The sequence below is a fragment of the Prinia subflava genome, chromosome 21, assembly GCF_021018805.1.
Source record: "Prinia subflava isolate CZ2003 ecotype Zambia chromosome 21, Cam_Psub_1.2, whole genome shotgun sequence".
NCBI classification, from domain to species: Eukaryota; Metazoa; Chordata; class Aves; order Passeriformes; family Cisticolidae; genus Prinia; species Prinia subflava.
In genome coordinates this window covers 5,649,366-5,661,734 of record NC_086267.1, presented here as the reverse complement: position 1 = coordinate 5,661,734, position 12,369 = coordinate 5,649,366, and the positions used below count along the sequence as shown (strand labels likewise).

Sequence of the window (12,369 nt, the reverse complement as noted above, 5' to 3'; positions counted from 1 at the left end):
CCATATAATGGGAAATAATGCAAATTTAGAAATACAGGGAGTGCTGTAACACTCAGTGCATCAGGAATTCACATTTAAGGAAAATGTGCTCTGAGTGCATTAAAAAATGTAAAATAAATAACCTGCACGGCTGCAGCTCACAGAGTTCATCCTCATCACGTGTGGCCAGGAGAAATGCAGTGACAGAAACTCTAAAATGTCCCAAAAAATTCAATTTTCTGGGCAGCACTGCTTCTGTCACACCCCAGGAAGAGCTGGGGTGTGACAACCTCGAGAATTCTTAACCAAGAGCAAAAAAAATTCATGTTTACACAAGAGAAAAGCAGATTTACTGGTCTGACTGGAGAATGAAAAGGTTTCACGAGTGGACAGCCAAGAGGTTGATTTATTTAATCTAAACAAAACAAAGCAAAGGCCAAAAAGAAGGTAAAAAAAATACACAAGATTAACACTGGAACAAAGCCCAGCAGAACAGGAGGGTTGTGCTGCCACTCTCCATCCCCAAATCCTGTTAAATTTAAATATAATTTAGTTTAAGTTAAGTATTACTCAATTAAATTATGTCTTTTAAGTTCTATTAAGTTTAGGCCCTATTAAGTTTCTTTTAAGTTTTATAAAGTAATAGTAGATTTATATCTTATTAATCTAAAGTTTTTACATGTAAGTTTTATTAAGCCAATACAATTTGAGATTTTTTTTTACCAAATCCCATTCCCAAATCTCAAATCCCAGGGCTCTGTTTTGATCACAGAAAGGAAAAAACAAAAAAACCTGCTGGGTTCTAAAATGAATCTCAGGCAGCTCATGGTGGGATTTCTGTCACCTAAAGCAGAAATATGACACAAACCACACTTTTTTTTCAGTTGTACTTTCAAAAATCTCAGTGTATTTGGCAGAAAACAAACCAAAAAAACCCCACGGAGCTCCACAGTCCACAGCTTTTATAAAAGTAACAGGAGTACAAAAGGAAATAAAATACCACAGACATCTCACATGCACAAGGATGAAAAAATTGGCATTTCCCTCCCTCAGCTCTCTGGGGAATCTGCCCCAGGCAGGCACTGAGGTGTGGAAATGGAATTTTACAGGAATTCCACAGGTAACTTCCCATTAACCATTATTTTTACCATAAAGACCACTATATATCCATGCTCCAAGCTTCCAGAAGAGTGGCAATTAAAATCCACTCATTTTAACTTAAATTTTGTTCCCAAAAAGTCCATGTAAATGTTTTTATAGCTACATGTGCGTTTTGGTTTTTTTTTTCCCCCAAAACTAATAACTGTTCTTCAGAATTTTGAAAAGGAAAGATAACTTTTAATCTTTGACCTACCACAAAAACAAATTTCCTTCAAAAAAAAAAGGAAACTTAAGAGCAGCAAAAATAAAGATTTGCCTCAGTTTATGGTTAATATTCCATCTGTCAAAAATGCCTCTGAGATTTTACACAATCAGAAATTTTAGATATTTTACACACAGGTTAGACTCATAACCCTGAGTTTCTAAAAGGCAGCTTTTTGTTGCACTCTTAGAAATAACATAAAAAACCCCATCAGTTTCTCTCCTCATGCATCATAAAACGAAATTAAAACAACAAAATGGTTTTTACACAAATACAGAGATCCTGCTTTCTTTTACACCACAATTTTCAGTGGTTTTTTTTACCTTTAAGCAACTCCCAATACTGAATTCCACACTCCATTTGCACAGGGGGTGTGGGTGAACACTTGAATTTCAGTTTTGTCAGTAAATCATCGCAGTCTGACATTTCCACGTTACATTTTAGGAGGAAAACCACTACAAATCCCAGATTTGTAGTCAGCAGTGGGGGCTCACCACAGCTCATTTCCCACAGTTTGCTTCGACCAAACCCACAAAGTTGGGTTTTTTTGGGACAGAAAAGTGGGAATTTTAATCCCTCTTGGGATTATGGAATGTCCTGAGTGGGAGGGGACCCACAAGGATCATCCAGTCCGACTCCTGCCTGGAACAGACACCCCAAAATCCCCTCCTGTGCTGTCCAAATGCTCCTGGAGCTCGGGCAGGTTTTGGGGGTCCCCAAAAGCCCTCAGGGCTTGAGGTGAGGCCACCCCAGGGCAGGGCAGGTGGGACAATCCCCTCCTTGGACCTCTCCCATCTCCACAGCACGCAGGAATGACAGAGGATGCAGGGAATAACCGGGAATTTCCATGAGGCACCAGTTCCATCCCTCTGCCAGCAGAATTCAGTGGTGGGGCCACATTTTCACATTATTTGGATGGGGAGGGAGACAGGAATTGTTCTCCCACAAAACACCAAAGTTCTTCCACCAGCACAGGCTTGGACATGATTTGCAGTGGAGGAAAGACAACACAGCCCACGTTTGTCACGTGCCAGGTCCTCTCTTTGGGGCACCAGATTCCCAAGGCTTTCCTGGATCCTTCCCAGCTCTTTTCTGCTTCAGGTCCTGGATGAGACCTGCCAGGAACCCAAGGGAGACCAAAGGAACCCAAGGGAGCCCAAAGGAGCCCAAGGGAGCCCAAAGGAGCCCAAGGGAGCCCAAAGGAGCCCAAGGGAGCCCAAAGGAGCCCAAGGGAGCCCAAGGGAGCCCAAAATGAGCCCAAAGGAACCCACAGGAGCCCTGAGGAGCCCAAAGGAACCCCGAGGAGCCCAAAGGAACCCCGAGGAGCCCAAAGGAACCCCGAGGAGCCCAGAGGAACCCCGAGGAGCCCAGAGGAACCCCGAGGAGCCCAGAGGAACCCCGAGGAGCCCAGAGGAACCCCGAGGAGCCCAGAGGAACCCCGAGGAGCCCAAAGGAACCCCGAGGAGCCCAAAGGAACCCCGAGGAGCCCAGAGGAACCCCGAGGAGCCCAGAGGAACCCCGAGGAGCCCAAGGAACAGCCACATCCAGGACAATTTCCTTGGAGCCCCGCCGGGCTGGGAGGGTGAAGAGCCTCGTTAACTGTAGGGTTCCAGCTCCTTGGAGATGAGGGGCTCGGTGTCCTCGGTGGGCCCGGGCTGTGGCTGGGGGGCCATGGCCAGGCTGTGCAGGGTCTCCTGCTGGTGCTGCTTGGCCTTGTTGTAGAGCAGCACGCCCACGGTGACCAGCACGGTGCCCACGGCGGACAGGCTGGTGATCCTGTTCCCAAACACGATGATGCTGAGCCAGATGGACAGAGCGTGCTTGACGGTGCTGGCGACGCTGCGGGCAACGCAGGGACGTCAGGGGACAGCGGGGACAGGGGGGACAGCGGGGACAGCGGGGACAGGAGGGGACAGCGGGGACATGAGGGGACAGCGGGGACATGAGGGGGACAGCGGGGACAGCGGGGACAGCGGGGGACAGCGGGGGACAGCGGGGGACACGAGGGGACAGCGGGGGGGACACGAGGGGGACAGCAAGGTCAGCGGGGGACATTGGGGGACATCAGGGGACAGCGGGGACAGCGAGGGACAGCGAGGGACATGAGGGACATGAGGGACATGAGGGGGACAGCGAGGGACAGCAGGGGACATAAGGGGACAGTGGGGGACAGCGGGGGACATGAGGGGGACAGCAAGGACAGCGAGGGGGACAGGAGGGGGACAGGAGGGATATCAGGGGACAGCAGGGACAGTGGGGACAGCAGCTCTGCCACCTCCCATAGCCAAGCTTTAATTGAGTCTGCCTCGCTCCTAAACATCCTCACATCCCCTTCCAAGCCCAACCATCCTGGAATTTACCTGATAAATTTCTTTGCATTCTACCTTTAGTTTTCCTTTTTTTTTTTTAAACACCACCTGAAATTCCACTTCCAACCCAACCATTCTGTGATTTACCTCATTCATATCTTTGCACAATACCTTTAGTTTTCCTTTTTTCTCAACATCACCTCAAATTCCACTTCCAGCCCCATTTTCCTGTTATTTTCCTCATTCACCTCTTTGCACACCTTTACTGCCTGGTTCTCAAGCAGAAATATTGAGCAGGCAAAAAAAAAAGAATAGAAAATAATGTTCCTGACAAAAAAAAACCCGAACAAAATAATGTTCTTGACCAAAAAATTATAAAGTGGTGTTTCTGGCAAAAAAAAATATAAAATAATGTTTCTGAAAAGGAATATTGAAAAGTGTTCCTCATAAAAGAGTATAAAATAATATTCCTGGCCAAAAAAAAAAAGTAAAATAGGATTTCTGACCAAAAATACAAAATAGTTTCCTGATGAAAAAATACAAAATAGTGCTCCTGACCAAAAAAAAAAAATAGAAAATAATGCTCCTGACCAAAAAACAAAATAGAAAATAATGCTCCTGACCAAAAAAAAAAAAAGAAAATAGAAAATAATGCTCCTGACCAAAAAAAAAATAGAAAATAGAAAATAATGCTCCTGACCAAAAAAAAAAAAGAAAATAATGCTTCTGATAAAAAAAATAGAAAATAATGCTCCTGACCAAAAAAAAAATAGAAAATGATGCTCCTGACCAAAAAAAAAAAGAAAATAATGCTCCTGACCAAAAAAAATAGAAAATAATGCTCCTGACCAAAAAAAAAAAAAAGAAAATAATGCTCCTGACCAAAAAAAAAAAAGAAAATAATGCTCCTGAAAAAAAAAAAAAAAAGAAAATGATGCTCCTGACCAAAACAAAATAGAAAATAATGCTCCTGACCAAAAAAAAAAAGAAAATAATGCTCCTGACCAAAAAAAAAAAGAAAATAATGCTCCTGAGTTTTACCTGAAAGTCACAGGAGAAATTTTGCCCATCAGGGCATAGGCTGTGACACTCTGCAGGTGGAACAGGACCCCGTCGATCAGGAGGAGAATCACAATGTCCTGGTTGTAGCTGAAGCTTCTCCCACTTTTCCCAATCACAGGCACGTCCTAAATGGCAAAAAAAAAAAGAAAAAAAAAAAGAATTTAAGGGTTTAGTTCGTGAGAAAAATCTAAAAGTGAATTTTCACCCAGCTGTTAGAAGCAGGTGGAGTTGATTTAAATTTTAGCCCAACAAAAACTAAAATATACAAGACATTTAGATCCTTTTTTTTTCTCCAAAAAATTTTGCTTACAGAGAGTTAATGCTCCTCTACACCACAGGAATATCGACAAAAAGTCAACAAATATTCCCCATTTTACATTTTGTTTGCAAGTCTTTATCTCAAAACTCAAATGCAATGAGACAAAGTCATGATTTGAACTCAAAAATCCTGAAATAAATTCAGGGTTTGTGGATTAATTCATGTCTATATTAAATGATTTCTTTTACAGTTTTCCCTTTTTTACTCCCCCAATCTCTTGCAAACATTTTTTGTATTGAATTTTGTATTTACAATTTATGAATTGTATTTCAGGCTGATTTTTAAACATGGGAAGGGTAAAAGGTAAAATTTAAGAATAACCTTTGTTGCACATTCTGCTCACAATTAAGAAAAACCCCTAAATTCATTAAAGCAACCCTAAATTAATGAAAATAATGAATTCAAATTACCATGAAAAATATCCAGGCTGGAATAAGCATCACCACAGCAGCAGCACTTGTGTAGAACTGAAGCTCTGGGGCTCTACAGAGGAGAAAAAAAACATTAAAATTATTTAAAATTCCTTTTTCAAAGCAAAGAGAGGTTTGCTCTCAAGGACTGAAGCTAAAAGGCACAAAAAAGCAGCTTTTTATCTCATGGTAAAATATAAATTTATTATTAAAGGTGGTTTTTAGCAGGAGACTTTACTCTTGGTTTAAGTTTCAGAGTTAAAAAGTTCCTTTCTCCACACCCAACAATCTCCTGATTGCAGAGTAAGGACTGATTGCTGTGAAAATGTTATTTTTGGGGGGTTTAATTATAATTTCTAATATTTATTTTAAAAATATTTGTATTAAGTAAATATTTTATAAATATATAAAATTATATAAACCATACTTAATTATATAAATATGAAAATATTTTTATTTTATTTATAAATATTTATTTCTGGGAGTTGTAGCTGATTACGAAACTTGCAGTGGGAGCTCAGGGGAGTTTTCTTACCCTGATAAAATGATAGAGGTGATCAGATTTAAAATGATAAATTTAAAATGATAGAGGTGATCAGATTTAAAATGATAAAATTAAAATGATAGAAGTGATCAGATTTATACCTTTGCAATATAATGATAAATATTTAGTTTTTTCATCCAGCCCTAATATAACCAAACCTGAAATATTTTCAATACTTACGAAAATCTGTATTTATCTCCACTGAGTAGTTTTTTGGAAAAGACATTTTGCAAACTAGAGAAGAAAAAAATATTTAAAAAATAATTAAAACCCACCAATTAGCTGTATTTTAATTAGGACAAATCAATCAATTAATCAATCAATCCTCACGTGGGGAAATGTTTTCTACAAGTACAGAAAGGATGCAATGAATTTTTATTATTTAATCTCAATAATGCTGTTACATACGAGAAAGTGAATAATTCGTTAAAAATGCATTTTCAATACCAACATCTCAATGCACTGCACAGAATTAACTACATTAAACGATTTTCTTTCATCTCCTAATTAATTTAATTGCTTTTTTCCAGTCCTGGAGCCTCACCAGTCCATGATGTTGGTGGAGAGGGCTGCAGAGAAGCCCAGGATGTTGAAGCTGAGTTCAGTGGCCGTGCACAGCGCCAGCCCTCCCATCACAGGGATCAGGGAGAGGTTCACCAGCAATCCTGCAGAGAAAAAGAGCCAATTTCCATTTAATTCCTGCATTTTTAGTGCATCCCACTCGGAATTCTGAGAGAATTTTAAATTGTGAACAGCAGGAAAAAAGGGCCGCACTCAACTTCAGTTATTTAATTTTTTGACAATAAAATAACAACAATCCCCTTACAGCAAACCCTTTTAATTCTACAAACTCGTTGTGTTCACATTCTTCTTTTACTGGCCATTCTTTGACCACGGCCATTAAAAAAAAAAAAAAAAAGAGAGTAATTAAAATCTCATTTTTTTAAAAAAAGAGAATAATTAAATCTCATTTAAAAAAAAGAGTAATTAAAATCTCATTTTTTTAGAAAAGAGAGTAATTAAATCTCATTTTTTTAAAAAAAGAGAGTAATTAAATCTCATTTAAAAAAAAAAGAGTAATTAAAATCTCATTTTTTTTAAAAAAGAGAGTAATTAAAATCTCATTTTTTTAAAAAAAGAGAGTAATTAAATCTCATTTCAGGACTCACCGGTGTATTCCCCCAAAATCATCCTGGACATGATGACAGTGAAAATAGGAGCAGAGCTTTTCACAGTTTCTGCAAATGAAACTGCCACATTCTTCAGGCTGACCAGCCCCAGGACCACTGTTGCAAATCTGCAGCAGAAGAAAAATCACAAAAATTTAATAAAAAAATGAAAGAAATTAATTAGTGCAGCGGAAGAAATTAAAATAATGCTTCAAGAGCTCCTCTTAGGCACACAGCATAAAAAGAATTGCATTGTGGTTTCTTCTGCACTTGCAAGGTCAGATCTATTCCTTTCAGCTTTGGTTTAAACATTATTTATTTAAAGCAAATAAAGGCACCCTTGGGCGATTGTGGAATGTTTTTGCTGCAGAGTGGATTTCCAGAAAACAAATTTACTTTTTAACACACTCCAAGGTTCAAGTGACCATTTTTTAAGGCAAAGTTTTCAGCAGGCTCAGTTGGAAAAGTGAAAATCTTCTGAGAAACAGGAATTCACCGAGGAAACTTTATCTGCAGTTATCCATCTTTAGTGCAAATTAGATAAGCTACACAATTAGCACAGTTTAAACCCTGAAATTAATTGAATTTATTTATCACTTATTTGATTTTCTTTATCAGTTTTGCAGGGTAGAGGAAAGAAAACCAGGCATTTTTATTCCCTCCTCAACCACATACTGATAAAATCCTAGCAGCACCCAGCAAATATTTACTTTGCAAAAGATAAATTTTAATAGCCTGGATCACTTTTGAAGCCAAAGGCTGATAAATATCAATGCACTAAACAAACATCAGCTTCAAAAGAGAGCAGGAAGAAAGTAAATGGAAAGAGAAGTTTGCTCTGAGAAAAAGGTAAATGAGATGGGAAGGCAAAAATTGGCAGCTGGAAAAAGGAACAGCAACAAATAAAAATAAGATTACCCTGGGATATTTCTTGCTGGGGGGAAAGGTGAATACCCCAAACACCTCATCAAGCATAAAAAGGCAGAGAGAGACACAAAAACCACAAAAAATTAGCAAAGAGTGCAGGAAATATTTGGCATTTACCTCATTAATCCAACAAAGAGCATGATCATGATGAAATTGGGGGGGTAGGAGATGCGGGTCTTGTGCTGGTACAGCCAGCATGGGACAAACATCTTGATGCAGCCAATGAAGGTGGTGGAAAGCATTTGAACAGCACCTAAAAGAGGGGAAATAAAGTCAGATCAGAGGCTGGAACACAACAAATCAACTTCCATGAGAAAATTCCTTACACAGGCATCTGCGCGGTGGTTCTGGCAGTTAAGAAACTGCTCTGTATATTTGATATATTCTCATAAAATCCCTTCACTTCTACATCTAAGCAAGGCAGCACAATAAACCAGATGTTTATAGACCTGGTTCACAGATAAATTGCTCTTTGTTTGCCCCCTGAAGAAGAGAAAAAAGAACTGAAATTGCCATTGGGTGACAGAGATCACCGAATGCAACTCTTGCACTGCACAGCTCAGGAAAGCAGCAACAACTTACTCAAAATCTGACTTTTTGTTAAGATCTCTAACACAGAAAAAATATCACCTTTTTTTTTCCCCTTTAAAGCTTCTCTACAAGCAAAATTTCATCTTTCAGCAAGTGGAGGAAAGGACAGTGCCAGAAACCACTTGAAAGGCAAAAATCCCAAATTCCCAAGTTCCCTTCCCACACCTTCCAAGCCAAGCATTTTTCACTCCAGTGGAACCATTCTCTCCCTCAGCTTTACGTGGGATAATCTGGGATTATCAATCACAGGATCATGGAATATTTTGAGCTGGAAGAGACCCACAGGGATCATCCAGCCCAACTCCTATCCCCGCACAGACACCCCAACAACCCCACCCTGTGCCTGGCAGCATTATCCAAATGCTCCGGGAGCTCTCTCAGCTTTTGGGGCTCCCAAAAAAACCCAAATAAATCAATCTCTCCCTGGAATTCAGGAAAAGCAGGGTACCGAGCATGCTGGGCTCTCCCTCCAGCAAGGACAGGATGTATTTGTTAAGGAACAGAGTGCAAAAGCTGAAGAAAAACCACAACGTGAGGTAGATGAGAGCGTGGGAGTTCCAGATGCCCAGGTCGGACTCGATGACCGTGGTCTCTGTGATTGTGATTTTCAGGACATTCTCCTCTGGCAGGCTGTCGCTGCGAGCAATCACAAATTTCTCACTCCTGTTAGCAAAGAGTGAGCCCAGCTGGAACAGGGGTTTTCCCTTTGGCTTCTCCTCCAGCTGGGGAGGGCTCGGGGTCTCCGGCGTCAGGGAGCTGCTCACGGCCGACATGGTGAGGTGAAGAAATGAATTATTTGTCCTTCACACAAAGCAACACTGACACAGCACTTGTCCAAGCAAAAATGTCATGTGGTTAATGGTTCATCTCCCAGGAGCCTGGAAAACTGGGCTTGGTCCTCCAAAGAACATCTTGCAGGAATATAAACTCCATGTGCTTCTTCATGTGGGCTGCTCCATGTTTTCTGCCTGAGAGGGGAAAAAAGAAAAAGCACGTGTGACATTTTCCATCCCTAATGCAGCAAAGAGAGCACATTTCACCTGAACTTTATGAAAGACAAAGAGACTTCTGTAATCCTTCAGGCTGGGTTTTGAACTCCTGGTGTCTTCATGCCAAGATAAGCAACAAGAACTTATCTCAGGGAGGTTTTTTATTCTAAAATAAAACACACCCACCTACCAGACTCTGTGTTCCTTCTTCCTCTGGAGCACCTCAACACAGCCTTTCCAATTATAACTGACTCCTCTTCCAGATTCTGCAGTGTCTTTGACCTCAGTCTGTCTTTAAACACTCCCCACAAAAATCTTCCAACGCAGCAAATCCAAGCAGGAACCTCTGCCCTTTGTACTAATTAACCTGTTATCAACCTGAGTCAAAGAGATCAATAATCAAAGGCTGGAACTCCCAGTAATCACAACCTGGTAAATGTATCCAGGTGAAAAAAGGAGGGAAATACGTCCAAGAGTCTTCCAGAGTGGTTATCCATTTAATTACATGGGAATAATGCAACCTTCCTTATTTTGCTATACCTCGCAATTCAATATTAGCACTTGCAATTAATTCTTAAAGCCTTTTTAACAGACTTGGCAGCAAAAGGCATTAAATGATTTGCAACCAGAGCTTTTTCTCTTTTATGAATTCCACAAAATGTGGGAAATTACAGTAGCAGAGTAGAGGGAAAAACAAAACCACCCTGTGAGCTTTACTCCTCTCATAATCAATGGCAAGAGAAATACAAGAGTTGTAACAAGAGCTACTGCACCTGCCCTGGCTTTGTGAGCAGTTCACTCTATTTTCGTTTTGTAAGATTTCATTTTTAATGCTTTTTAAATGTCCAATGTGACATCATAATTCACAAAGAGGTGCTGAGGAGTTAAATATCTGGTGTCAGTCTCAGTACCCCACACAGCAGCTACTTCACAGTGACATTTTCCATTCCTCACATTTTCTAGTTACTACAGCCCTGCACTGAAGATTTCCATCCCTGTGCCCTTATCTCTTCCCATTTTTTCCAGGAATTCATGCCAGCAGCACACTGAGGTATGGGACCCTCTGATCACATTAAACCACAAACTTGTAGTAACCCAGTTTAACACAAAACTTTGAAAAAAGATACACGTTCTCCAAGAGAATTCGTTAAGAAAAACGGGTTCCTGACTCCTCCTCCTTTTCCAGGTCATTAAAAAACCACCCCTCTACATTCAAAATATAATTATCACAGCTTTTCAAATATCTTTTCTGTTTACACAACTTAATTAAAACCAAGACCAATTAAGCACAACCGACACGCCGCCCTCAGTGATATCAGATTTGATATCGCTGATTCCACGCACAGCAGGAAGCAGAACAGCAAATAAGAACAAAAGTACTCCCCTAAATTACTGACCTGCTGGCTTAAATCAACTGGAAAGTCTAAATGGGCTGAAAGAGTTCTCCATCTGGAACTAATTCAGTCTTGCTCCCTGAAGGCCAACCAGCAGCTGATGTTTACCAACAGATGAAAACGTGGCAGGGGCTGGCAGTTGTTTCTCTTGGATTACTCACACAGATTCAATCTTCCAGCTCAAAAGAACCAGCAGTGTGAGTGCCTCTTACACTCCTTGCATCTTCTCCAACTCTTAACTAGACCCCAGTAACAATGTATTAGCGTGGAAAAAGATATCCATTTTAGAAAGGCGGCTTTCCACAAATAGAAACTAAAGCTCAAGTATGTTGCAAGGGTTGGAGAAGCTAAGGCTGATCTGGCAGTGAAAACACAAAGGTTTGTGCCCGTGACCCTTCATGTGTTACGCAAAAGGTCACTTAAACATTGCTCCCAAGGCAGCAAACGCACAGAATTCAGCACTAACTCTGCTTCACCGGCAACGAGAGCATCTAAGATGTGACAAACACCATAAATACAGCAGAAAGCAGCAGAAGGCGCTGAAAGGCTGGAACAGCCTTGTGGCGCTCCGGCTGTTTCTGCTCGCCCCCTGCCAGAGCCTTCCCTCCGCATTCCCAAAGGGCTCCCGCAGTCCCTGTCCGTTCCCATTCCCGCTGCCCGCAGCTCCCGGGGCATCCCCCGCACCCTTCGGAGCCGTCCCCGGGAGCACCGCGGCCCCTCGGAGCCGGCCTTGGGGTCCGGGGGCTTCTCAGCACCGCCACCCCTGCCCGGGCCCGGCTCCGGATCCTCCTCTGCGGCCGCTCCCCTCCATCCCTCCATCCCTCCATGCCCGGAGCCCTCAGCGCATCCCGGCCGGCACCCGCGCTCCCAGGGCTGCGGTGACACCGGGATCTGGCAGCACCGGGCTCCGGTAACACCGGGCTCCAGTAGCACCGGGGTCTGGTAACACCGGGCTGCGGTGACACCGGGCTGCGGTAGCACCGGGCAGCGGCCGCCCGTCCCCTGCCGTGCCCGGAGCCCCGGGTCCGGCCGCGCATCTCCCCGAGGGCTGGCCGGGCAGCGCGGAGCCGAGCCGGGCTCGCCCCTTTGTCACCGCGCCGGGGGGAGGCCATTTTACCGAAACCACGAGGAACCAAGGCAAAGCAGAACGGGGGGCACGCACCGCCGGGTGGGACCGGTGGAACGGCGCGGAGCGCTTCGCTGCGGGCCGCCCCTCCATGGAGCCGGGCGGGATGCCCAGCGCTGAGGGGACCGCGGAGGGGCGGGAGGAGCGCGGGCAGCGCTTCCCGCCCGTGCCGGGGAAGTGACGCGGG

The 12,369-nt window shown here is 42.8% G+C and overlaps 1 protein-coding gene across 7 annotated transcripts; it reads right to left on the bottom strand.

Moving 5' to 3' along the window:
• Positions 1-494: 494 nt before the first annotated feature.
• SLC35E2B (solute carrier family 35 member E2B) lies at positions 495-12,346 on the bottom strand. Of its 7 annotated transcripts, none has more exons than XM_063417555.1 (10): positions 11,060-12,008; positions 9,849-10,040; positions 9,122-9,641; positions 8,200-8,335; positions 7,156-7,283; positions 6,531-6,651; positions 6,167-6,220; positions 5,443-5,515; positions 4,693-4,838; positions 495-3,118 (listed from the first exon to the last, which is right to left on the bottom strand). In XM_063417555.1, the coding sequence occupies exons 3-10, from the start codon at positions 9,444-9,446 to the stop codon at positions 2,938-2,940; spliced, it is 1,164 nt and encodes a 387-aa protein (XP_063273625.1). In that variant the 5' UTR covers positions 9,447-9,641; positions 9,849-10,040; positions 11,060-12,008; the 3' UTR covers positions 495-2,937. The 7 variants fall into 7 exon arrangements, with proteins under 7 accessions (XP_063273625.1, XP_063273624.1, XP_063273619.1 ...); XM_063417554.1 differs by lacking the exon at positions 11,060-12,008 and adding an exon at positions 12,219-12,345 and having other exon boundaries at positions 512-3,181; XM_063417549.1 differs by having other exon boundaries at positions 512-3,181.
• Positions 12,347-12,369: the final 23 nt, after the last annotated feature.

Bases quoted from the DNA above. Each gene is read 5' to 3' on its own strand.
- SLC35E2B (XM_063417550.1), bottom strand. From the start codon at position 9,446: ATGTCGGCCGTGAGCAGCTCCCTGACGCCGGAGACCCCGAGCCCTCCC. The intron at 7,284-8,199 runs GTAAATGCCAAA...CTTCTGCTGCAG, and splicing joins CTCTTTGTTGGATTAATGAG to ATTTGCAACAGTGGTCCTGG. The intron at 3,182-4,692 runs GTAAAACTCAGG...CGTTGCCCGCAG, and splicing joins ATTTCTCCTGTGACTTTCAG to CGTCGCCAGCACCGTCAAGC.